The sequence below is a fragment of the Amblyomma mixtum genome, chromosome 2, assembly GCF_055824585.1.
Source record: "Amblyomma mixtum isolate Tamu chromosome 2, ASM5582458v1, whole genome shotgun sequence".
NCBI classification, from domain to species: Eukaryota; Metazoa; Arthropoda; class Arachnida; order Ixodida; family Ixodidae; genus Amblyomma; species Amblyomma mixtum.
Window position 1 is genome coordinate 263781935 of NC_143013.1, and position 27040 is coordinate 263808974.

At 51.6% G+C, this 27040-nt stretch overlaps 2 protein-coding genes across 4 annotated transcripts in view; one reads left to right on the forward strand and one right to left on the reverse strand.

The window, feature by feature from the left end:
* Positions 1-27040, reverse strand: part of LOC149363853 (cyclin N-terminal domain-containing protein 1-like) — a 437455-nt gene that overhangs the window by 96029 nt on the left and 314386 nt on the right. The gene's annotated exons all lie outside the window — the stretch shown is intronic.
* LOC149363858 (uncharacterized) lies at positions 16145-19147 on the forward strand. Its single transcript, XM_089573818.1, has 3 exons — positions 16145-16472; positions 17729-17859; positions 18667-19147. Exons 1-3 carry the CDS (start codon positions 16173-16175, stop codon positions 19055-19057), a joined length of 822 nt encoding a protein of 273 aa, XP_089429944.1. The 5' UTR covers positions 16145-16172; the 3' UTR covers positions 19058-19147.

Below are 27040 nucleotides of genomic sequence, written 5' to 3' on the forward strand. Positions count from 1 at the left end.
CTTCCGCGCTTTTAACCTGTCGTTAATGCTCTTTCCTTCTCCGTCCTCATGACCGGCATACTTGCTGGTTAGTTTTCTAGTTCTTTTCCGCCACTGTGAGTCAACGCTCTTTCTGTATAATTATTTAAATACCTTAGCTGCCCACCTGTTATCGTCCAGTTTCCTCAGGCGTTCTTCATATAGTATTTTACTTTTAGCTTCCCGTGCTTCGAACGATGTCCAGCCCATATCCCCTTGTACTGCCTCGTTTGTGGTTTTGCTGTGGGCACCTAGTGCTAATCTTCCAACAGCCATGAGCGTCGGCGCTCATGGCGTACGCCAGAACCGGTCTGCGCATGCGCACTGCAGGAGACGCCAGCGAACCACGGCGAACCGCTCTTTTCTTCATAGCTTCGTGTGGTCTCCTCCGCCTTCCCTTCGGAAGAGAAAGAGAAAGGGAGAGGTTGACTCGGGAAGAGCACTGCTTCGCGCTTCTTTGTCCTCTCCTCCTCGCCGCTGCCGTCGCCCTCTCTCTCGAAGCGTCGGCGTTTTCGGAGTTTTCAGAGTATCCACGACCTCCTCTGTTGACGCCACGGTGTTCGGGTACGTGACAGCAGGAAGCGCCGCTGACGGGTGCAACTGGTCCACGTGGTTGCCGGTGGCTGCTTGTCGTGAACTTCGGAAGGACGCCACAGGGGTCGTTCCGCCTCGAATCGAACACACTGCGCCAGCGATGTCTGTGCAGCACCCTGAAATGGAAATGGCTTCCAGCAGCAACGTGTGCCTCAGTGAAGCCGTGCCGGATCCACCACAGCCTCCCCAGACACCGAACGACGAACTTCGCCGCCTTGAACGGTCAGCCTACGGGCTCATCTTCCACCTGGTTGTGATCTTGGTAATGATGCTGACAATAGTCGCCCTGTGTGCCGGGATCAGCAGAGGCGAGCCTGCAACAAGCGACCACTCGCTCGTGATGTTGGTGCTCCTCTCGTCCTTTATAGTGACCATGTACTTGTTGTGGAGGATTTTTGATGCCAGTGCCGAACAGGAGCCCCAGGGAACAGCGTCTGTCTGAACGAAGCTTGCGCGGATGCGAAGGACGTGCGTATACATGTAGCAGTTTATTCTTTGCTTGATAAAGGAACGCGACCTTCTTTTGGCAGTATGTTGTCTGATGCTTCCTTCGCGCTGACATTCACTGCAGTGATAGGCCTGTATGGTATTCATCTGTCCTCTCGACACCACCTCCCCCCTTCCACTGCCACTTCAAGCTTGGCCGAGATACGCGCACGTATTTTGCTGCCCGTGGGCGTTCCGCGTAGTTAATTTTGCAGCGAAAACGTGCCCAAGGGAATCCCACTGCCTGATAACGGAGCTGTAGCTTGTGTGACATCTCACAGGGACGATATATATAGTTCTTGCCGCAGGCGAGCCTCGCTAGACGAGGAGCTGTTGCTGCCTCTGCCGACAGGCATTTACACATTGAGAAATCTTTATCATTTGTTTATCGTGATACCTATTTTACCCATTTACACTTAAAGCTTAGATATCTCGCTGGCATCGGTCTTGTCATCAGTGGTGCAGTGTTGTGTAAAGGTAACAATAATAAAGCTGAGAAAAACAAACTGTCCTCGTTATTCGCAAGCGAAATGAACAGTATTTTCTTGGGTTGGTAACTAGGCATTTGTTGCTGAACTAAAATGAAATAAGGCTCGTTCACGTGCACCGCTATGTTCATCGCTTGAAGGAATGTTACATTTTGTAGCTATGTAGCTAAAATTAACGTTAAAGAAATAAATATCCATGTTATTTGCAGCAAAGTAAAGTAATTCAAATGTCGCTGGTAAATTGTACGATGAGCCCGATAAAGGCGCAGCAATGGACCCTCTGACGAAAGAATTCTCTTCCATTGGTATGCCGTGGGCATATTTGAAGTGCTCGCTCATTACAAGCGCGGAGTGAATGCGTGCTTTTCTTGGGGAAAGCAACTGAGAGTATTGTCGGAGACGAAAAGGGGGACAAAATGCGGCGCCATTCGACACGCGATTTCCTCGGTCAAGGACCCTTGTACACGTGTGTGCGCGCGAGCCGACCAGGCGGCAGGCGCCCGAAAGGGGCTCCCGTGGCCGTCCCCCCGCGACCGTCCCTGAACCGGGCGGCAGGCTTTCCGAGAATTCTACTATCCAAGGTCGGAGAGGCGGGAGCGGCGGCAGAAGAGGGAGAAAAGAAGACTCGGCCCGGCATCGAAAGAACAGTGCTTTGTGAGACGCTGGACGGAAAGGCTGTGCTTCCAGTCTCTCTGTAAAGTTTTCTTGTTTTACCATTCGGCCAATGAAACCAGTTAAGTTTTACCGGAGTTCCTTTATTGTGAACGAAACTAACGAACGCGTGCAAGTACTCTCTCACGTACAATACAAGTATACTGGAAAGGCTTATCGCTGAAACGGTGCCCAACTGGCCAGGGCAAAACATTTATTTTTTTTTTAATGCAACTTCTAGGCGCAACTATTAATGTATAGCCTGGAAAGGCTGGTCCAGTCCGGTCCGACGTGTTCTATCTCGCGAACAAACATAATGAATGGAGTCCAGCAGCGTTACCAAGCAGTAACAAAGCAAACGAAGCTGTGAAAGTTCGCAAAACTAATACCCCTGTCACACTAGCAAATTTAATGTCATTCGAACCTAATGGCATTCGATACATCGAATGTCATTCGGTCTCCGTCGGTGCTACACGCAAAAAAATAATGTCATTCGAAAATGATGGCATCGGCGATCAGTGAAAAAAAAAAAATAGTCCAACTGAACGACATCAGCGCGCATAAAATATGTTTGAAATTGTTGTGCAGTATTTCAAAAGCGGCTGAGAACATTTGTGTGGCGTATTATAAGCTTAAAATATTATTTGCGGCCATTCTGCACCACTTTAGCCATCAAAACTCAAGCCAAGTACAAAGTCAACCACAAATCCGATAAATGTAAACAAACAAAATGGCTGACATGGCGGTGCACGGACACGCGCGGAGCTTGGAAACGACTTCCAAAAAGTGAACTGCTCAGTTACGTCTTTAAGTACCTTCGAGCTTAACGAACATGGCACGCCAACCAACAAGAATCGCGCATCCCAAAATGACCGACGGTCGCGGGAAAGGCGCTGCTTCACGCTCGGCCGCTGCGGTAGACAGCTGAGACCGAGAGTAACAGCTATCCACGACAGCCTCTAGTGTGAACAGATTCACACAAACAATGACTTTTTTTAGCAGAACTAAATAAATGCACTTTCTAGGTTTGGCAGTGTGCACATTATTTTTTTCGCGTCGCTTGTTCCTGCTGCGTATCTGGTGTCCAGAGTACGCATTCGGTTCGAGATCGAATGCGAATGAGTTCCCCTAACTCATTCGATGGCGAATGTCATTCGATTCGAATGACATTAAATTTGCTAGTGTGACAGGGGTATAAGAATGGCGGGTGAAACACTCCCGAAATTTAGGCTTTTTTTACCACCGTGAAGTCATACTACAAAGCGCTCACAAACTTTAGAACATAGGCGCACACGTGAACGCATCATTATCCTGCACAGGATCGTTCACACGTCATCTGGCATTCAGGCACCCTTCACATTTGTATCCTCAAGCGCACGTGCAACCAGACGGAACCACCCATTAAACATTGTTCCCTTCAAACCACATATAGATTGTTTTAAATTTTCTTTTTTTTCCTGTAACTGTTTAAATTTGGAATAGATTGGACGGCTCAATTCGTTTATTGCCAATTGAAGAGTTTGTTGTTCTGTTGCCTGACAATTTGACCTGTTGATCTGTTTTTAATACTTCTGTATTATCTATGTCTATGCTACCCATGTTATTTGTTTTTACTAATGTATTTACCCACTCCTGCTATGTCTCTCCTCAGAGACAGCAGTATTTGTAAATAAAAAAATTTTAAAAAATGCGAGTGTGATCACATAGCCGCTCGATCTGGAGCGGCCGTGGCAATGAACAGCGGTGCCGGCTTGCCAGATTATCAACATGCGCATAGTGGAGAGCGTCCATCGATAATTTTAAAGTGAGCGGCTGCACATTGTGCGCGGGTACACGGTCTTGTGTGGTGCATTATTTTGAGCCGGCACCTGCTTCTCGGTATAGGCAACTCATTGTTGGAAGCATGCAGTATGGCTAACTAATTTTGAACAGTTAATTTTGTAACTGTTACTTATAGGGTCCTTAATTATTGAGAGATGTGTAGCCTACCGTATTTATTACCGATGCCAGTTTTTAGAACTTCAAAAACGCGGTTACCCTCGGTGCTGTGGCCCAACAAATTTTGGCTATTTCGACGAGTTCCGTGCACGGGAGAGGTTGGTTTTCCTGGAGGATTCGCGAAAGCGCACGTATTTTGGCGCGATGTAGCCAAAATTTGTTGGGCCACAGCGGCGACAATAACCGCTTATAAAAACTGATATGGATATTACTTACCTCTGTCTACACGCCTCTCAGTAATTAAGGACCCTAACGTTAATAGTTAAAAAGTTAGCTATTCCATATTAGTTAACCAGACTGCTAGTTAGAACGTCTCAGCTATATTCTGATGTACTAAAACTAAGGCAGCGATTCTGACTGACGTATACATTGAACAATACTTTATCTAAATGCTTGAAAGGAACCCTGCGACGTAGATAAAGCCTGAGGTCTTTATTCTTTTTAGGCAGAGTAAGGGACGTCGTGGCACCTGAACGCCGAAAGAGATCGCCGAAGTCGCGAGATATAATATTTTAATCTTTCGTTTCGAGCCGATGGTATCGTAACGGCATCCAGATTGGGTGGTGCCTTTCTGATTGGTTCGGCGTCCACTTTGAATCTTGTTCTTTTATACTCGCGAAGTGGATCCAAAAATGTCATGTCTCTGAGTGCTTCATGCTTCTATCATGCCACAGAAACTGAAAAGAAGCAGGGAAAGTGAACGAAATATAATAAGAAAAATGCTAGCGGCGACACTACCTATTCCGCTTTAAACTTTCATGTGGGCGAGAACTGTTGTTCAAACCACACCAAGAAAGCAGCGAAAAAAAAAAGCCGGTCGGCACGCCTTGTCCAAAAATCTTAAGGGAAAGGCGGGACAGGGGATGGGGACGGCCTTCTAGTAGGATACAACTTAAAAAAACAGCAGTTGCTGACACTGGGCCGTTGTCCGCGGCGTTTTGTATTACTCCGCTGGCCAAACGGAGCAGTAAACTAAATCAGCTTTTTAATGTTTGACCATATCAAACAATCCACATATTAAAATTATAGAGCTCGTAATTTTTTTTTTTGTGAGATAAGCTTTTTGTTTAGGTAACAAGAAATGTTTAAGCAGCGGACTACTTTTTTTTGTCGTGGAGGAATTCTGTGCACGGAGGCTGAATGTGGGCGGAGCTTCACTGCAGACTTAAGTTGTATCCGACTATAACAAAGAAACATCACAGAGCTTCCTTTGTTGAGTTAGTCACCCCTGCTCTGTCTACAGCGCCTACACGTGCATGTAAGCTTCCGCTGCATGTGTGCTAAGCTTGACGAGGCGCGCTTTTGATTGGCAGCGCCCAATCTCAGTACTGGGAGAGTGAAATGAGTGAATGAAACAGGTTGTCATCTCACCTTTCTATTTCGAAGTGGAATAACTTTCGTTTGCGTGCTCAGATTTCTATAATTCTTTTTAAGAATCATTTAAAAAAAAGAATAACGCTTTTTAAGAAGAAGAAGCCCCGGAGCAACTCTTGTTAGAGTCACTGGAAAAAATTTGAGTACCGCAAAGGTCGGAATTTGACTGGCAACACTGAGCGGCCACTGCCATTTACCTTCCAAGCCGACTGCGTCGCAGGAAGGTCGCCGTGTTGGAAGAGCTTGATATTCGGTGACATATCGGGTTGAGTGTTCACTGAAGCGCAAATACTTCGTGCTCGGAGACAATGGTTACTCAGAAGAGAAAAAATAATGTTATTTTGTGCGAACTAATGCAGCCGGCGGTTTGTTTTGCTCCGCGGTTGCGTTTACTGCAGGAACTGTGCTATGATTGTGAGCAGCATCTTAGCGCTGCTATCGGGAGCTTGTGCACGCCTTTTTTCCCCTTCCGCGGAGCAAGCTACGAAGGAAACATTTCGCCACTCCGAGCAGCAAAGAGACAAGCGCGTGCTTTTGGGCAGTGAGCATCGTGGACCGCCACGGGACTACCGTCTCGTTCAAGCAGGACGAAACTACTTGACATTAGCTTCTTCTTCCCATCCACTCTAGGCTTCTCGAAGTCTTCAGCACAAAAGTGGTCCTGCAAATGTTTGTTGTACGGTTAGAAGAGTGATGCTGGTCACCCAAGTGCTGGGCTGCCCAAGGAGGCTCCCAGGGCTTTTTCGAGTGAAGCCCTGTTTCAAATATGTGGAACAAGAAAAACATGGAAGACAGCTGTAATAATAAGCTGAAACACCGAAATAAAAAGGCGAAGAAAAACAATACGTTATAAAGGTTTCTAAGTTTACGCAGTGACACTTAAAATAGCTCATTTGGGATGTAAACACGCATGTCGCCGCAAACACGCAGCTTCAAGGATTGCTAACATTTCACCCATTTCTATTTTTCTACCAGTCCCAACACAACTGAACAGAAAGCGGCCGTTATGTGAACGTAAGACACGCCCGTCCATGCTTTTATTGACTGCGATCGTCACGGTCCGCGAAAAACAAGTGCCATGGGTCGAATGACTCGAGGCGAGGAAAGATCGTGCGAGTGCTTGGTGCACGTTAGGACGCGGAATTCTCGCGCGACAAGTTAGTGCCTTCGCGTGCCACAAGCACGGAATAGTCCGAAGAGCCGCGTGTGTTGAGTAACAAGCGCGTACACCTGTACCCGCGTCAAGCGGGCAAGCCGCGAACGATCCCTGCGCGACATGCGCGACGGTCTTGCTGTGAACTCCTATTCTCTTAGCATCCTATCGCTAACACCGCGTGCACTGCGCGTACATACCTTCTAAAACAGCACCAAAAAGCACAAGCAAGGTTCACTTAGCAGCGTGTGTTTTTTGAAGGCTTGAAGTTCTCCCGGTCGATTCTGTGCAACCACGCAGAACGGCGCTCTCGGTCATTTTTCCCGGTCGGAATAGAGAAAAAAGTCTTTCCGGGCTCGGTGCGGTTGCTAAATCCGAAGGCGCAGCAGCCAGGCATGATTTCTTCGGTATCAAACACGAGAGCGACAGTTGCAACGCGAGAAACGTCGGAAACCTGCGCTCTTCTCAGCTGGCCCGACCGGCGCTTGGAAGGTATATGGCACCCCAAGATCACGTGGTACGGTTGGGCCAATGACCGCGTCGGCGGCGCGGGGAAAAGAAATGCGGTACTCTGAAATTTTTCCAGTGACTCTACGCCATACGAGGGGTCGCCATGCAAACTTGAGGCGGCGCTGCGGCAAGGTAGGCGGCGGTGTGCGTGTGGCGTGTTGCTCCTTGGATACGGCGCGAAGTTCGAAAGCAATGGGGGAAGCTCGCGAGCAATGTGTGAGGGTCGTCAAGGCCAGGCGCCGTGCTGGCATCTGCGACAAGCTCACCATCATCTGCTGATCAACCCCGAAGCCTGGATTTTCGTCGCAAAGTGTACGTAGGCCTAAGCGCCTCCATCGTCATTTCACGGAGGGAAGGCAACGTGCAAGGAAGTAACCCCCTCCACACCCCCCCCCTCACCGAGCGGCTCTCCCGTCCGACCAGTCTCTCCCTCGCCCGGTTCTCCCCTGCAGAAATTCCTGGAACGTCATGGCGACGGGAGTGAAGAGGCGACAACAAACGGACGAAGACCAGGTGCAGTATGACAAGTGTGGGAGGTGGGCTTATCTGGAGGAGACTGGGTTTCAAGACCTGAAAACGGCTACGGCGAGCCCCTTCGTTTGCAAACAATGCATCATGATGGAGGGGTTGCACAAAGAGGTACTGGATGCGAACGCAGAGATGGAGGCGCTGAAGTGTGTCATCTTGCAGATGAAGGAGCAACTCCAACAGCAGGACCAACTCCTAGTACCTCCAGGCAAACCTCCACACAGGGACGATGCCTCCGGCTCGCTGCACATCGATAACTCCTCAGAATCACCCACGACAGATAGGGAGGTTCAAGAGGAGCCAGAGGTGCGAAGGAAACCGCAAGGCGAGCTCAACACACTTACACCGACCACAGAAAGGCCTGGGGTTGTGGATGCTGGCGTCCAAACGAATGGCATAGTGGCGGGTAATAAGCACGACCAGGCCTCGCCCAGCGGGGGCACCTCATATCGACCAGAGAGAGCCGGCAAACCGGCGAAGAAGGATAAAAGAGCCCAGAAATCCGGCCAGCGGGGCGACAGCGAGAGACATCTCCGCAGAGAGGACGCCGACTCGGTTCGGGAACCCAACGAGAGGCATGTTCTACCCGACTCCCCACGAGAAGTGTGGGTCGTTGGTGATGGAAATGCACCACGAATAGCCAGGGCACTACGACGGCAACTGGGAAAGGGTATGAGGGTGGAATGCGTCTATGGCCGCCATGCGACTGTAGCCGATGTGCACCGGAGGCTCACTCAGCTCCACAGTGAGCCCGGACACAACCTGCAGCTGCTAATCTTGCACGCAGGTGTGGCGGATGTGATCCAAGGTGCCCAGCCGGAAGCGGTCGTCAAATCAGTCAGGCAGCTTTTCGCCCCCTATGCCCAGAAGATGGCAATATGTTCCGTCCCCGAAGTGAGAACACGGGGAAAAGAGCCATGGGCGAAGGCAATGCTCCTCAACACACAGCTGAGGAAGCTGTGCGCTTCGGGGAATGCAGTGTTCGTTGACTTCTCCAAGCTCTTGGAGGGCGACGAACAGATGGCGCAGGATGGCGTACACTACCTGGCTGCCACAGCTCGCCAAGCAGCGAAAGAAGTGGCACTCGCGGCTCGACCTTTTTTAGGGTGGAGGCGGGAGCCTCGGAGCGGACGACCCAACCGACTGCATCCGAAAACACCGGCCCCAGGAAAAGAGACCCCCCGTGGACAAGCCGAACTGGCCAGAAGGAAACCAGCCGACGCGGTCGGGACAGCGGAACCAGCCCCAGCAGAGCCAGAAGCGTGGGCGAGCTCCGGAATAAGGACAGACCTGACACAGGCGCCTTCACCATGGGCCCAACCGATGTACTGGGAGCAGCTGCACCCCGGGCCGCAGCTGCCGCCGGCGGCGGCCCCATGGCACCTGGGCACGATGCGGAGCAACGGGATGACATCGCACGGTGGCCCAGCCCCTCTCCAGGCGACGCTGCACGTCCCGCGATTGGCTCACCCGGGGGGAGCGCCCGGAGACCTTTTCCGGATGGTTGGCGACCTCGTCCGACACCACATCTTGCAACAGTTGCCGCGGCAAGCGCAGTAAGGTGCGAGCAGCAGCGTCGCCGCCCAGCACCTCGGTGCAAGAAGCAAAGAAGCTTCAGAGTCGGTTTTCTGAACCTTCACGGCGCTCGACGAGAACAAAAGTGGGCGGAACTGTACAGCGCGCTTCGCACAGAGGAAATATCCGTATACGCGGTGGCCGAAACCCACCTCCGCGACCTCGAGGAGCCTCCCATCGACCCGAGCTGGTGTTGGGCGGGCAAGAACAGATTGGGTGAAAGCCGGAAAGGTGGAGGTGTGGGAGTGATGTGGCGCCGTGAGTTGGAGTGGCAGGCGCAAGAGTGCAGTGATCGTGTGGGGCATGACGATGGGTGCAGTGACCACTTATGGGTGGTAGGTGATCTTCTCGGGGTCCCCACAGCGCTATGCGTGGTATATTTTTCCGTCCGCAGCAGTCGTCCCGACAATAACCATGGTTTAGTGGAGTGCGTGTGCAGAGACGCCCGCCTGGTTGCAATTGACAGGGAGGTGATCATTCTTGGGGACTTCAACGGCCACCTCTCCGAGCTTGACGGTTACACTGACGCTAACGGTGACCTCCTCATCCGGCTGGCGGAACAGCTCCAGCTCAACATCGCCAATTTGGACCCGAGATGCGACGGCCAGTATACGTGGTGCGCCAGAAACAGTGCAACATGTATTGACTATGCGCTGCTATCCCCTCGTTTACTGAGCCTTCTGCAGCACCTCGACATTGATGAAGAGGGCCTGGTTAGCATGGGCAGCGACCATAATCGCCTGCGTCTGGACTTCAGCCGTAAACAACGTCGGAAGACTCCACCGCGACGGTCGAAAGCTCTCTACCTTCCGGTAAGACAGATGGAGGTCGTCGCCAAGGAATTTGAAGACAGCCAGAGGCGGATCGGAGCCGCTACATACGACGAATACATGGAAGCCCTGCGTTCGATAATGCGCTCACGCATGGTCCACAAGGGACATGGGCAAGCCTACAAGAAGCCATGGTGGGACAGGCAGGTGGCAGAGGCATGGCAAGCGCGCAGGGACGCGAACCGCGCCCACCGCAGGGCGGTGAAAGATAAGGACCCTGAGGCAGCAGCAGCGACATGGGACAGGTACCTGCAGCGCAAACACGAAATGCAGTCATTGGTGCAGGCAAAGCTTGCGGCCGCAAATATCAAGCAAATGCAAGAACTGCGGGCAGAGGGCAAGTCGGCAGCTCAGAGGTTCTGGCGGTATGTCAACTCACTGGACAGGAAAAGGGAGGGGCCAATAGAAATGGTGGATAGTGCTACAGGACTGCCCATCACCGACCTGCAACAGCACGTCACTGACTACTTGTCAGCCCTGTATGGGCCACCAGCCCACACGCCTGAGCACAAGCTTGAGAAGACATTGTCCTCAGCTCCACCCCAGGACCAACCGGACATCACATGGGAGGTCGCACTGCCAGGCATGAATCGGGCACTGGGCCGCATCAGCGCTTGCACGGCCACGGGACCCGATGGAATACCAGCTCGCCTACTAAAACTACTCGGTCCAAACTCGAGGGAACAGCTTGCCGATTTGTTTACCACCATTATCAACGGCGGAGACATACCCGAGGACTGGCACAATGGCAGGGTGGTGCTCCTGCTGAAGCACGGCGGCAATGCTGCTCATATCGGCGACTACCGGGCACTCACGGTCACCAGCGTGGTGTACCGAGTTTTTATGCAAGTGTTGAAAGCCTGGATCAGTGGATGGGCTGAATCAGCCCACGTCTTAACGGAGCTGCAGAATGGGTTTCGTCCGGGCAGGAGGCTAGAAGACAACCTCTTCGTACTCACCAGCTGCATAGACATCGCCAGGAAGGAGGGCAGGAGTCTCATCTGCTGCTTTCTAGATGTCGAAAAGGCATATGACAACGTTCCGCACGAAGCTCTCTCCCACCGCCTTGGTACTCTGGGGGTGGCACCTCCACTCCTCGATACGATAAAGAGGTTGTACCGGGAAAATGTAGTCACAGCCTTATTTGGCAATGTACAATCGGAGCGGGTCTGCGTGCGCAAAGGGCTTCGGCAGGGATGCCCACTGTCTCCCCTCCTCTACCTGCTGTATGTGTGCGGACTGGAAAGGGCACTTCTACAGGCAAACCTGGGATTCGGCCTTAAGTACAGCACCAGAGGAATTGACAGCTCCAGCCGACTGCCGGGTCTTGCCTTTGCTGATGACATAGTAATTATGGGAGAAACACCACAGGATGTACAGAAAATGCTAGACGTTTGTGCCGTGGAGCTGCGAAGCCTTGGACTCAAGTTCAACCAACGAAAATGCATGGTTGTTCAGCTGGCGGGCGAGGCGACTGATCAGCTGTTGCTGATGCTGAACGAAGAGCCCCTGACAGTCGACACATCGTACAAATACCTGGGTATAAATTTGTGCGCTGAGACTGACATGTTCAGGCTGCACGAGGCCAAGGTCTGTGCTGCTGATAGCAGAAGCGATAAGCCACCAACTGAACCCGTGCCGACACCGATCTTTCATTCGTTTCTCTCTCTCCCTCGCCCCTCTTTCCCTCGCCCCTCTGGCTATATAATATCCCTTGATCCGAGAATAAAGCTGTTGTAACTATGCGTAGCTGCCGCTATTCGTTGTCGTAATCACAAATGATCAGACTTGATCCAGTCGTTGAAACTTAACTCGTTGAATTTATTTATAAGTTAAATACAAGAATCAAATGCAACGCAACTGCACATCTCCCGGAACGCTCGAGCAGTCAGCGAAGCTAGCTGCTCGTCGTTCGGCGTCCGGAGTACAACTGGCCCTCGCTCTCCCCACGCTGTCCAAAAGCCCCTTCCAACCGCGGCACCTTTGAGGGGGCATCGGCGCCCGCGCTCACACAAAGAGCTTCCGCTTTGGGTGAGCCGGCACGGCTCATAACTGATTACTTGGGAAGACCAGAGCGCGAGCTTCCAAACGCCCCCCCCCCCCCCCCCCCCCCCCCCAGGCGCTCCCCGGGCCAGAAGGACATGTGGCTGAAAACGACAAGGGGGAGATGGCACACAAAAAAAGAACACTAATGGGCGGTAGGGTTAGCCCGTCCCTGACCGTCGCGCCGGAAGGTCGCCCTTGACTGTCGCGCCGGAAGGTCGCAACACTCCCCCGCCGAATGGGTCAACGACTCATTCTACGCTTCTGACAGCTCAGTCGGGTACAAAGCTGTACCGACCGTCTAACCACTTTGCCTTTCGGCAGCCGGACTTCGCAAGACCTTATCTTTCCGTCGCGTCCGTGGAACACACGTTACAACGACTCCGCTTTTCCACAGGAGGCGAGGAAAGCTTTCGCGGACCAAAACAATGTCCCCAGGCTTCGTGTTCATGTCCTTCACCAGTTCTAAATGCACAGCACGCGTCACAGCACAAGTGAACAGAACAATGTAGGATTTAACTACACTTGAACCCTCTTTCACGAGGAGTGGGCCCGCAAAATCCACTCCGATGACTTCGAAAGGCTTTGCTTGAGAAATTCTGTCGGGGGGGAGTTGGTCCGTGTCCAATTCGACGCGGGTGGCACTCAGCCGCCGGCACACAACACAGGAGCGCACTACACTTTTCACCAAATGCCGGCCACGCACTATCCAAAACCCTTCGCGCAGTTGGACGTGCGTGTCCCGCACTCCTGCATGCAACAACTTCTTGTGAGCCTGATGCACTAACAAGACAGTGTATCGGTGCTGCTTCGGTAGGACGACAGGGTGCCGCTCGTCGTAGTCATTGTGCGCTGAACAGGTGTGATTGCGTATCCGTAGCAACCCGTTGTCATCTCTCCGTAAAACGAAGTCGTTGAGGGTTGAATCACGCGGCGTCCTGTCTCCTTTGGCTACGCGCTGCAGCTCGGTACCGAATGTCGATTTATGTGCCTGCTTCAGCCAATAAAGTTGTGCATGTTCCAATTCAAGAGCCGATAGGGGGCCCGTATGCCTTTGTTTTGTTTGCAGGTTATTTACCAACCGCAGAATCCAACCTGTCACCCGGTTTACCTTAGTTGCGGAGCTGAATCGATGAAAGTCTAGGAGTTCGTTTTCTTCTCCGCAGACGGGCTTCGTGGCTTTTACTCCCCTTTGTTGTCCAAGCTCAACAGGTGTGAAACAGTTCAAAACAGGCTCTACCTGCTCATCTGCAACCGTCGCTCTTAATACGACTGCATGAGCACAAGTCGTTTCCTGGCAGGAAGATGAAGTTTTGCCTTGCACTGCCCATCCAAACACTGTTTCGAGTGCCGTTAGCCGAGCGTCCAATTTCTCCATCCTGCCAGTTAGAAATTCCCAGAAGTGATCTGAACCGACCAGGACATCGATCAGGGCAGTGTGGGGATGCTGAAATTCGTCACCCGGTGGCATTGAGCGCTCGCGCAGAGTCTTCCTGATCTGCTCGTCGGGACAAGGGACGGCTTGGTCGCATATAGTAGGTACCTCTAAGGCCTCAATTTTACATTCTGTTTTGGGGTCACCTTTTCCGAATAGACGCACTTCGACGCGTCGGTATGTGCGCTGCTTCTGTACTCCTCCGAAAACTCCAATAGTGAGTATTTCGGTTCCTAGCAGTCGGCAACCGAGCTGTCGCGAGCAATCTTCGGAAATGAAACTTCTTTGGCTTCCGCTGTCAAATAATATTCGACACATTCGCTTTGCCTTAGTCCCTTTGTTCCAAGCGGTCACCGTCGGCATTAGCACACTTTGTTTGGGGCGATTCTCCTCGGCTTCGGAAGCATGCAGGATGACTCCTCCAGCTCTTTCGGTAGCTCCCTCTCCTTTCGATGAGTTATTAATGAAGGCGGGATCGCACATGGAGGTCGCATGCCTTCGTGTGCATTTGTTACAGATCAGTCTCATCCTGCAATTCTTGGATCTGTGACCTTGTTTCGTGCAGCGAAAGCATCTGCCTTTGGACGTTAAAATTGCTTTCTTCTGCGTTACATCCAAATGTGAATTGCAATCTTCCCCTCCGTGATTGCTTGATCCGCAGATTGGGCAGGAGATGTTCGATGCTGAGCCAAGCAAGGCTGCGGCCGAGGAAGGTCGAATGCTCCCTCTTGATTCGCCTTTTGGCCCGTGAAAATGAGACGCTGGCTTACCGGGCGCAGTGTCAGGTCGATGCTCGAAGGCTTTCTCGCGGCTCTCCAACTCCAGTCTGAAGAACCGAAGTAGAGACTTGAGTGGTGTCCGGCTGACCGTCGCTGTTGCTGAGGATGTCGTGGACCGGGCACAATCTTCTGCCGTTGTAGATGACGTTGTACTCGGAGCATGTTGGTCCTCTGCGTGCGCGCGGTGATAGGCGAGGACGAGCTCCCTTGGAAGTGCACGAAGCAGGACGGGATACAGCATCGCGTTGTAACTGTCGTCGCCAACACCCAACGCTCTCAAGCCTCGCATACGCACTTGCACGTCGTCGTAGAGCCGCCTTAAGTCACGCACTTTTCCCGCAGACATCACACCCCGGATATCGATGAGCCCCTGCATGTGTTCCTGTATCAAGGCCGCTTGGTCGCCGAATCGCTGCTTTAGGATTTCGATGGCATCAGTATAGCACTCAGCTGTAGCTTGAAGCCCGGCGATGGAGGCTTCAGCTTGTCCAGAAAGCAGCGACTTTAGGTAGTTAAAGCGGTCAACAGGGGAGAGGTCCGGATTCGTATGAATAGCTGGCTCAAACTGCTGCCAGAACGGCTGCCAATTTTTTCTTCTTCCGTCGAATTTCGATAGTTCCAATTTCGGAAGTTTTATCTTGTGATGTGCGGAAGTCGTAGAGGTGGTCGCTGATTCCTTCCGGCTTTCAGGATTTGTCTTGAGTTTTAATCTGCAGATGCTAATGGCAATCTTGTCGGTATACTCAAGGACCTGTTCAAACTCAGCGTCTGCGTCGTCATCTTTGATATGTGGCTCGATCGCGGAGTCCACATCGTTGAGCTGCCGTTGCACCAATTGTAAGCGCTCGAGAAGAACGCTCACCTTTTCGATGTCGGGTGCTGTCTCGGCGGCCAAGATGTCGTCGGCTTCTTTAGTAAGACGCGTCGCTGATGATCTGACAGCCTTCCTCTTCTTCTTCAGCACCTCCATCTTGTCGTTGTCGTTGGGGTCCGGTCGATGTAAGAAATCCGTTCCCGGGTTTCGGCACCAGAACTTTTGTTGTAACTATGCGTAGCTGCCGCTATTCGTTGTCGTAATCACAAATGATCAGACTTGATCCAGTCGTTGAAACGAAAAGTTTGCAAAAGCAACTTCTGGCGAAAAAGGACCTGTCGCTAAAGGAAGCAGAGGCTCTCGCGCTAGCTGCAGAAAGCGCGGAACTTGATTCACGGGGCATAACCGGACAAGCTCTGGGTGCTAACGTGCTCAATGTAACTCGTCGGCGCAAACCAGAGAGAGAAAAGCCGAAGTTCAGGCCACAAAAGCAATGCCAGTGCTGCGGGAACCATGGCCACAAGACGGAAGCGTGTCGCTTTAACACACGGCAATGTTTCAAATGCAGACAGTACGGTCATCTAGCGAGGATGTGCTCTTCATCGGACATTGTTAACAGAACCGGTACCATGGAAGCGCAAACGCAGCAGGAATCTGAGGACAGTGATAGTAGTACATCGCAGATTTGGTCTCTCCGCACGAAGCAGACACTGCTACCGCCCATTCAGAAAACATTCACGTGGAACGGCGTTGACCTAAAAATGGACATTGATACCGGATCCCCAGTCTGCGTCATTTCAAAAGCTATCTATGACAAGCATCGTAAGGAATGGCCTCCGCTTGCGAAATCGCCGATAAAGTTGTGCTATCTCGGGAAGCTACCCGTACTTGGGGTAATGAGCATGGACGTGTCTTATCAAGCAGCGACCGTTGAATGCAACCTGGTGGTGTTAAACTGCAAAGGCCCCAGTCTTTGTGGCCGGGATCTATTGCAGAAACTGGATGACACGGGAACGGCTGTCCTTCACGTCAAGGCGCAACCCAACAAGACCAGCACAATTCCGCCAGCTGCCCCGCTACCGGCTTTGGCACTACTGACCAGTTACGCCGATCTTTTCACCGAGACCACGGGACTCCTGAAAGGCCCGCCAGCCCGGATTCATCTCAAGAGCGGATCGACTCCGAAGTTTTTCAAGGCAAGGAAGGTTCCTTTTGCGTACAAAGAGAAAGTGTCGCAGGAGTTGGATAGGCTCGCGGAAGCGGGGATAATATCTCCAGTGCCATATTCGGAATGGGCCACGCCCATTGTTCCCGTCTTGAAAAAGGACGGCTCGGTGCGCATTTGCGGAGACTTTAAAGCTACACTAAATCCAGTGTGTGAGGTTGAGCAATACCCGCTGCCAGTCATTGACGATATGTTTGCCAATTTAGCGGGAGGAGAACGGTTCAGTGTGCTAGATCTGCGGGATGCCTATAACCAGGTCGCGCTAGACGAGGATTCGCGGAAACTGACCGTCATTAACACTCACAAAGGGCTCTACTGCTACAATCGGCTGCCATTCGGTATCTCATCGGCGCCAGCAATCTTCCAGCGGAAAATTAAATCGGTACTCCAAGGGTTAACCGGCGTGCAGGCCTACCTTGACGATGTGCTGATAGCTGATAAGAGCCAAGATGACGCCAACTTGAAAGCAGTGCTGCAGCGCTTCAGGGAACATGGTATTAAGCTGCGCTCTGATAAATGTCGCTTCGCCGAGCAAGCAGTCACATATCTTGGTCATCGCATTGACAAAAACGGGTTGCATCCAATTGAGAAGAACATCGATGCTATCCGACTAGCCCCTTCTCCGCGTAATGTTACAGAGTTGCGTGCTTTTCTTGGATTCATCACGTTCTACAATAAGTTTCTCCCTAATCTGTCCACATTGCTTGCTCCTTTGTACAAGCTGCTGACGAAGGGAGCCAGGTGGATGTGGAGCGAAAAAGAGCAAGCTGCATTCGAGCTGGCGAAAAAGGCTCTTTGCGCAGCTCCTGTGTTAACGTATTTCAATCCGAAGCTCGAGCTACTTTTGGAATGCGACGCCTCTCCTCATGGGGTAGGAGCGGCACTGTTCCATCGCATAAATGGAGAAAACAGCCCATTGGATTTCGGTCCCGGACCTTGACTTCGGCTGAAACGAAGTATTCACAGATTGAACGGGAAGCGTTAGCTCTTGTCTACGGTGTTTCACGTTTCCGTGACTACCTACTTGGCAGGGAGTTCACCCTGGTCACGGATCACCGTCCTCTGCTTGGCCTTCTGCGAATGGATCGCCAGACCCCAGTCATGGCCGCCGCCAGAATACAAAGATGGGCGCTCTTACTAGGAGCGTACAAATACAAGCTGCTTTGAAAGTCCGGTAAAATGATGGTCAACGCGGACGTCCTAAGCCGTTTACCTCAAACCTTGCAGGAAACCGAGACTGCACCGGAAGGCGACGCAGAGTTTGTTCTCGCCATCGACCAGTGGGACCAGTCGGCCATCACCATAAATGAATTGCGGTCACTTACAGCAACGGACGAGGTGCTACCCCTTGTATGCAGGTACGTCCGTGAGGGTTGGCCCAACGCGTGTTCAACCGGTAACTCTGAGATGATGGCTTTCTACAAAAAGCGGGAGGAGTTATCTGTTCAGGATGGCCTCCTACTGTGGGGACATCGTGTAGTAATCCCCAAACAGGCACGCGCTAGATTGCTGATGATGCTGCACGAAGCCCATCAGGGCGTCTGCACCATGAAGAAGGTAGCGCGGTCTAAATTTTGGTGGCCGGAGATTGACCTGGATATTTGCCGAATTGCCGCGCAATGCAGAAACTGTGTCCAGGCTTTACCAATGCCACCAGCTCGTGAGCCAGTGAACTGGCCAGCAACCGAAGAAAAGTGGTCCCGTCTGCACCTGGATTTTGCCGGACCTATCAGAGATAAAATGTTGCTAATCGTGGTAGATTCCCACAGTAAGTGGATCGAGGCAATTCCACTAGCGCGTGCAACGTCAAGTAGCACGGTAAACGCGCTGCGTACGCTGTTCAGCCAGTTCGGACTACCGCGCACTGTAGTAACTGATAATGGCACGCCCTTTACGGGGTCGGATTTCGCCACATTCATGGAAAGAAACGGCATTGCCCACATTCGGACACCGCCCTACCATCCTCAGAGCAATGGACTCGCAGAACGTGCAGTCAGGACGGTGAAGGATGGACTAAAGAAGATGCCGGGCGTGGATCTCTCAACCGCACTCGCGCGAGTTTTGTGTCGTTACAGGAATGCCCCGCGGCAGTCCTGCCTTTCACCTTCAGAAACACTGTTAGGTTATCGACTACGCACTCGACTTGACATGTGTTTTCCTCCCAGGAACAAAGCTGCGCAGCTGTGCAGGGAAGCTAAGAGAACTTCGGACGACGCCAGCTGGAGTTTCGCTCCGGGGGACCCAGTACTAGTCCGTAACTATGGAGTGGGTGACAAGTGGACACCCGGAAAGGTGAAGTCAACAACAGGCGCTCGACTAGTTACTGTCAAGACGGAAGATGAGGTGGTGGTTCGTCGTCATGCTGATCAAGTCCGCAAACGCTACGACGAGGGCTCCACACACACAGGGACAAACAGTCAAGCAGCAGCACCATCGGGACATCCGCTGGCTGAACACAACGCACCCACGTCAGCACCCGTTGACCCTGCACCCCAGGAGACGACGCTGCGCCGGTCAGCCCGGGTGAAGAAACCAGTGGATCGCTATGGCTATTAGGAGGAACGGATGCTGCTGATAGCAGAAGCGATAAGCCACCAACTGAACCCGTGCCGACACCGATCTTTCATTCGTTTCTCTCTCTCCCTCGCCCCTCTGGCTATATAATATCCCTTGATCCGAGAATAAAGCGTCATTCTCCGGCCTGGCTACGCTGTCTGATGCATCGACCGGGAGCGGCTTGTCCACCGACAACGCCGTCTCAACAGTCTGTCAGTCTGCACTCCGAGCGCAATGCATCCTCAGACGTCGGTGCCTGTGGGGGTGCCATCAGTACACTATGGTCCGCGACCTCTGGAAGCTCGCGCACGTACCAGGACTCACGTTCGCCAACGCGGTGGTCTGCCTCCCATCAGCCACCAGGAATTGGCTAGAGCGCAGACAGACAGAGGTCGGCCGCACTGCAGTCGGTTGTCATGGACGGGTGGCCAATGCAGCCATCCAAGGCGACCTTGGATGGTCTAGTTTTGAGGCAAGGGAGGCATGCAGCAAGCTAGAGTACCGCGGTCGACTCCAGTTCATGAGCCGCGACCGATGGGCTAGGCGGGTCTTTGAATATCTCGCTGCGACATGCCTACGCACTACATGGGTGAAGCGCCTTCACCGGATAGAAGGCAAGTATGGCCTTTTCCACACACCCATAAATGCCGAATCAGCAACGGCGTGGAAACAGGAGGCAAGGAGACGGATCCAAGAACTGGAGAATAAACAGTGGCTGCAGGCGCTCGCTGAAAAACCGACACTGGCTGTGTACCGCGAGTGCAAGAACAGCATCGGACCCGAAAAGATATTTGACAACGGCCTTGGTAGCACACTGCTGTTTGAGGCCCGGGCCGGAGCGCTGCGGACACTGGTGTACCGCCGTCGCTTCGATGCAACATCAGAAGCACAGGCAGCACTATGCCGAGCGTGTGGCGATGTGGAGGAGACCATCGAGCACCTGGTGATGTCATGCCAGAGACTCCATCCGATGCCGACAGAGGGCACCACATTCCCTCAGGCGCTCGGCTTTCACGATCCTGCGGTGGACGACGAGGGAGACAACTCCAAGCACAAGAGCGAGGGTGTGCTGCGAACCAAGCGTCGACTGACTCTTTGGTGGCGCACTGTGTCTAACCGCGCAAAACCGCAGAGTCGGATGTGAACGCGGTCGATGAGCGAACTACTTGCTTTGAACTTTGCGTTTATTTTTGTTTTTTTTCTCTCCTTTCTTGTGCGCTTTCATCTCGTTTTTTTGTGTTTTTTTGTTTTTTTTGGTCTGGGTGCTCACTTTAGTGGTGCCCGCCCGTTACAAAGGGTACGGCCTCAAGTATCTATCTATCTATCTATCTATCGAGCGGCCCGTCTACGGTTCCTGCCGCTGCCGCTAGGAGGCTTATCTTGTGTATGGAAGGCGGCCGTGGTAAACAAAGGGGGGAGGTGGAGCCGTGAGGACAGAAGATACCACACAGGCCTATCGTTGCAGTGAATATCGGCGCCAAGGAATCATCAGACAACATACGGCCAAAAGAAGGTCGCGTTCATTTATCAAGCACAGAATAAACTGCTACATGTACACGCACATCCTTCACATCCGCGCAAGCTTCGTTCAGGCAGACGCTGTTCCCTCGGGTTCCCGTTGGGCCATGGCATCATTCCTTCCACACGACGCGCAGAGGACCACCGCAATGGTCACGATGAGCAGCAACAGCAGAAACACCAGGAGGCGCGTTGCAGGCTTGTCCGCATGGATCCGGGCGGAGGAGATCAGCAATTCCATACCCAGGGTGGCCAGTGCCATCCCGATTTCCAAGACCATGATCAGACGGAGGACCAGCCAGCAGGTTGACCATTTAAGGCGGCGAAGTTCGTCGCTCGGTGTCTGGGGAGGCTGCAGAGGATCCGGCACGGCTTCAATGGGACCCGCGCTGCTGCTGGAAGCCATTTCCACTGCAGAGATCGCTGGTGCTGTGCGTTCGATACGAGGCGGACCGACTCCTGGCGCGTCCTTACGTAGTTCACGACAAGCAGCCGCCGGCAACCACGTGGACCAGTTGCGAAAACCAGGGGCGCTTCCTGCTGTCACGGAGACCGTGGCGTCAACTAGGGTGCCTCGATGGTGTCAACAGAGGAGGTCGTGGACACTCTGAAAACTCCGAAACCGCCGACGCTCCGAGAGGGAGGATGACGGCAGCGGCGAGGAGGAGAGGACAAAGAAGCGCGAAGCAGTGCTCTTCCCCAGTCAGCCTCTCCCTTTCTCCTTCTCTTACTTCCGAGGGGAGGGTCACCACCAGCTTTTGAGAGAGAGTGTGAAGGGAACTTGTTCAATGATGGATTCCCTTTCCGAGAACTAGCCTCGACCCTCTCCTCGCGTTTACGCCACTGCTCTATTGAGTCCTTTCAACAACTTCTCTCTCACACAGACCAAGTGACATCTTCTCCCTCCCTTTTCGAAGAAGAATGCGAGACTGCCACCAGCGAACCAGGGTTTTCGGTTGGAAAATTGTAGACGGCGCTCGATATTGTGCAAGCTGTCAGTTCTCATGAAGACATCGATTTTCGCCCCCACACTTCACCATACTTCTCGCGATTCAAGTCATGAAAGCATCGCCAGCTGCCACTCAAAGCAGGCCCTCCAGCATAGGCGCCACGCAAATGACGTCACGTGAAAAAAAGTCGACTTCTCTCTGCACTCTCGAAAACCGGTTCGCCTTTGTCAACTCGAAGCCATCCCTTCCAAAAACCCCGACGGTTTTGTGAAGACATCATTTTCCTTACCAGTATGTGAGGAGCTTTTCACCACACCGCCTCCCACCGTTTTCGTTCCTCGCAGCGTTCCAGGAAAGGAAATGAATTCTGGCTGCCTCGATCTTAAACGAGGACTTCGAAGAACTTAAAGAAGACGCAGCGACACGGCGAGAGCCCGCGGTAAAGAATAGTTATGACAGCACATGTCGACACACTGCAAAAAAAAAAAAAAAAAAACGCGCCGCGGTGCCTGGCTCAAGCTGCGTTCATCTCCTGGCTCAAGCTGCATCGCATCAACTTTTCAGCGCATCGCATTCATGTAAACGGTGATAATGCGTTAGGAATGTGCGTCGCATCAATGCGCCAGAAGGGGCTAGCTTAGACATGCTAACAGTATGGTATGGTTAACTAATGTTGAAGAGTTAAAAAGAAAGAGCTCAAGAGCGTATTTTCGAAAATTGTGGAAAGTCTTAGGTGAAACACCCTGTATATTTGGATAATATCCAAGAACAAAACGGCTTTTCTTCGTCACAGGACCCCCTTCAATTGAAGCCAATGGCGTCGGCGAAGCGCATGAGATTTGATATTTTGCATCGTGTAGAGTATTAATTAGTCGCGAATCTATTTTCGTGAAGCCGTCAGCGACGTAAAAGAACGTACAGTGGTGAGCAGCCTTGTCTAGAGCGCTCGGGCGGTGCACTTCCTTGCAAACAAATCCAGATTTTGTGGCAGCCTCTAGGGTCCAGCTGCAACGCTTGCACGGAAGTAGCACCAGATAGCCTCGTAAACAAAGCAGGAACGAAAACTTTGCCCTGTAATGAGGGGCTGCTCTCTAATTTCGGTTTTTGTTACCAAGTGCGCACTGCTCAAGCGCTCTAGACAAGGCTGCTCACCACTGTACTTCTGTGCAGCTGGATACTCGAAAACTTTTAAAACTATTCGAGAACATGCTCTCGCGTCCTCTCCGCGCCTTCGCTCGACAGCGGTAGATCGTGCCTGTCAGACGTGGAAAATAAAAGTTTGTGTCGCATTCAATTTGCACGCTAGAGTGTTTATTGCCTTTCTGTCTCCCCACACATTCAGTGATCGTTTTCACGCGTAGTCGCCTCGTTACTGCACTACTACTTTTAGGTTGCATAACAGACGCACTGTTTGCGGACGCAACAGGTCGCCCACCTTTCAATGTAAGTGCGCTTTTAAAGAAAAAAAAAACATCGATGCGAGAAGCAGAGCCGGGGGACGCGGAACAACGTTGTGAGTGGCTCATTTACAGCCGCGTTTACATGAATGTGATGGTAGCGCATCGTATTTCCTAGCGCTGGCGGAGCCGGTGCGCTACTGTTTACACGTACCGCATCAAGTCTGGCGGGACAGTGCAACTTCGCCCATTGCCCGCGGCAGAGGGGTCCAGACACCCCCATATTGAGCGAAGTCTACTTTGTTATCCGGCTTGGCCGCAGCTTCGCAGGGGGGCGCTGCGGACGCCAGTGAAAAGCGCCCTCTCCGGCCGACTCCGCACTTTAGACCGGGCAAACCGGTCACCCCTCCCATTGAGTAACTGCGCGAGCAGCACGCTTTCTCCTGAAAAAAAGCCAGTTCTGCACGTACTTTGCACGTGTTGGCCAGCCTGCAAATCTCTTTGTGCAGTCGCGAGCTTTTTCCCTCGTGCTTGAACGCTGACGAGCTTCAGAGGATCAACAAAATGTACAGGGGCGCTAGAAAAAAATGCGAACAGCACGGCGCCCACGCGCTGCGCAGTCGGAATTTATCTTCAATGCGTTTTTATCTCGGTAGTAACAAAAAGTCGCTAGAGTGGTACATTATTGTATCACGGATGTCTCTAGCGTATTTGTGTTGCGAACCAAGTATAAGCGTGACGAAAATAAATTCAAACAGCGGATCACCTAGGCACTGCGCTGTTCGCATTTCTTTCTGTCGCGGCAGTACGCTCTGAGATGTAGGTTAAAAGAAATAGCGGACAGTGAATTTTTTTTCTCGCTGCGCAAACTTGAAAAAAGAACTGATACTGGATCAGGCCCACTACGTGAAGCAGATTGTTGACGAAAAAGCCGGTACCGTAACGGCGAAATGTACATCGCAAGTAAATGACGAGATCATTTAAGACGTGGAATTCGAGGTAAATACCTTTTTTTCCTTTGGCGTGGACATCTTCGCAAGACACTTAATTTCGGTGGGTGGCTGAGCAGTTCGGTGCATGCAGGTTTGTTGGCCAAATAATAAGGATTTTGTTACGTGTTTCACTGAATAATAATGGAAATAATTTTTATTTTAACTTAAAAGAAAGTGGCCTTAAGGCGACACACGAGGCTGAAGAGAAAAACGAAAACACGCACGAGAAAAAATTGCTCTAGTTTGGTCAATCGCTACAAAGGAGATCAGCGGTTGGTATATTTATTTTAATGGCGATTACTGCGCACGCGCATTCCCAAGACAATTTATTTGCAGAGCCATCGCTCATATGCAAACGCTCATTCATGTGCAAGCAAACATTTTGATTATTTTTATTTTTAGAAATTTTTTACATGTAAAGCAACTTCGAAAATTGAGGTAGGCGTCACAAGTCGGAAGATTACGGCGATCCCTGACCTTTAATCACACGCGTCTGCATAACGCCGCTAGCTGTTGTTGTCAGTCTCCAAAATAAAAAATGGCAAAAGAAATGAGTTTCGTTAGCGCGAGCTTTACTAAACACTGCATGCTCAGTGAATTACAGCAAAAACTGCTCAGAAATATTATTACGCGTGCAACATACCAAACGTGTTTTGCAACAGGAAATCGCTTACTTCGCCCTGCCCATAGCAGTTATCGAGGCCCGCCGTTTCTCGTTCTCATCCATTTCATACCCAACAATTCCGGAAAAACACTTTTGAATAGAAAAGAGCATGAACGCTTTTTTTTTTCATATACTGGAAGATTTCACTATAACAATTTCCCATCGATAGGCTTGCATTTTTTTTTTCGTATTAACGTTTTTCCTATCGTTAACTGCTCGATGCGAGCATTGAAAATTTTTAAAGATTTTGCTGCATATAGAAATGGTGGGCCATTTTCTTCAATATTTTCATTACTGTACGTTACAATTTTCCAATATTAATTTTTTTCCCAAGAATGTAGGACATGTCCAGGAAATCTGTAGAATTCCATGGGCAGTCCTTGGCAGTTGATGTTCAGAGAACTATTGTGACAGCCCCCAACACAACAAGTTTTTCCACTCTTAGAACGTCGCGGAATTTCAGCCATGACTAACAGCGAGCGGCGACACCACTTTTGTGCGCCCGCGAGCAGGTCGGCGCGTGCTCACATTGAAAGAGAGAGTGCCAGCGGCGCGAGCAGCACGCGCACACCAGTCGACAGGCTGCTGGCTCAATGCGCTCCGCCAGCGACGTGCCCGGACAGAAACGCCAAAATGACCGGAAGGGGAGAAGTGGCGCTGGTGCAGTGGGAGCAAACTTCAGGTGCGCTTCGCTAAGTGCCAGCTCAAAATAATGCACCACACAAAACGGCGTACCCGCGCACATCGTGCAGCCACTCACTTTAAAATTATCGATGGACGCTCTCCACTATGCATGTGTTAATAATATGCGAAGTCGGCATCGCTGTTTCTTGCCACGGCCGCTCCAGATCGAGCGGCTGTGTGATCGCACTCGCATTTGTGAGCGCTTTGTAGTACGACCTCACGGTGATACAAAAAGCCTAAATTTCGGAGCTAAGGTGCCTACAGCCGTCGTGCATTGTCATGCTGCTCATCAAGTGCTTTACGCGCCATGCTTAACTTTACGAACTTACGTAGCTTCGTTTGCTTTGTTACTGCTTGGTAACGCTGCTGGACTCTATTTATTATCTTTGTTCGCAAGATAGAATACGTCGGACCGGACTGAACCAGCCTTTCCAGGCTATACATTAATAGTTGCGCCTAGAAATGCACGCTAAGCGAATGCGCCCAGACTTTCAGCGCGAACATTAAAAATAAAAATAAATGTTTTGCCCTGGTCAGTTGGGCACCGTTTCAGCGATATGCCTTTCTAGTAGCTTTCCCCAAGGAGAGCACGCATTCACTCCGCGCTTGTAACGAGCGAGCACTTCAAATATGCGCATGGCACGCCAATGGAGGGGAATTATTTCGTCAGAGGGTCCATTGCTGCGCCTTTATCGGGCTGATCGTACAACTTACAAGCTATAATTGAATTACTTCACTTTGTTGCAAATAACATGCATATTTACTTCTTTCACGTTAATTCTAGCTACAAAATGTAACATTCCTTCAAGCGATGAACATAGCGGTGCACGTGGACGAGCCTTATTTCATTTTAGTTCAGCAACAAATGCCTAGTTACCAACCCAAGAAAATAGACTGTTCATTTCTCTTGCGAATAACGAGGAGAATTTGTTTTTCCCAGCTTTATTATCGTTACTTTTACACAACACTGCACCAGTGTTCACAAGACCGATGCCAGCGAGATATCTACGCTTTCAGTGTAAAGGGGTAAAATAGGTATCACGATAAACAAATCATAAAGATTTCTCAATGTGTAAATGCCTGTCGGCAGAGGCGGCCACAGCTCCTCGTCTAGCGAGGCTCGCCTGCGGCAAGAACTATCGTCCCTGTGAGATGTCACACAAGCTACAGCTCCGTTCCCAGGCAGTGGGATTCCCTTGCGCACGTTTTCGCTGCAAAATTAACTACGCGGAACGCCCACGAGCAGCACAATACGTGCGCGTATCTCGGCCAAGCTTGAAGTGGCAGTGGAAGGGGGGAGGTGGTGTCGAGAGGACAGGAGAGTACCATACAGGCCTATCACTGCAGTGAATATCAGCGCGAAAGAAGCATCAGACAACATACGGCGAAAAGAAGGTCGCGTTCCTTTATCGAGCACAGAACAAAGTGCTACGTGTACACGCACATCCTTCACATCCGGGAAAGCTTCGTTCAGGCAGACGCTGTTCCCTCGGGTTCCCGTTGACGCTTGACATCAACAAATCTCCACAACACGAACATGGCCGCTGTACGGGACGCGAGGAGCATCAATATCACGAACGAGTGGTCGCGCGTTGCAGGCTCGCCTCCGTGGATCCGGGCGCACAGGGCGACTATTGTCAGCGCCATTACCAAGTTCACAACTAGGTGGAAGAGGAGCCCGTAGGGTGACCGTCCAAGGCGGCGAAGTTCGTCGTTGGGTGCCTGGGCAGGCTGTGGTGGATCCGGCACGGCTTCACTGGGACCCGCGCTGCTGTTGC

Coding starts and splice junctions, on each gene's coding strand:
- LOC149363858 (XM_089573818.1), top strand. CDS start 16,173: ATGAGCATGGACGTGTCTTATCAAGCAGCGACCGTTGAATGCAACCTG. Junction 16,473..17,728: donor CGACTCCGAAGTTTTTCAAG/GCAAGGAAGGTT, acceptor CAAACCTTGCAG/GAAACCGAGACTGCACCGGA. Junction 17,860..18,666: donor GTGCTACCCCTTGTATGCAG/GTACGTCCGTGA, acceptor TTTTCCTCCCAG/GAACAAAGCTGCGCAGCTGT.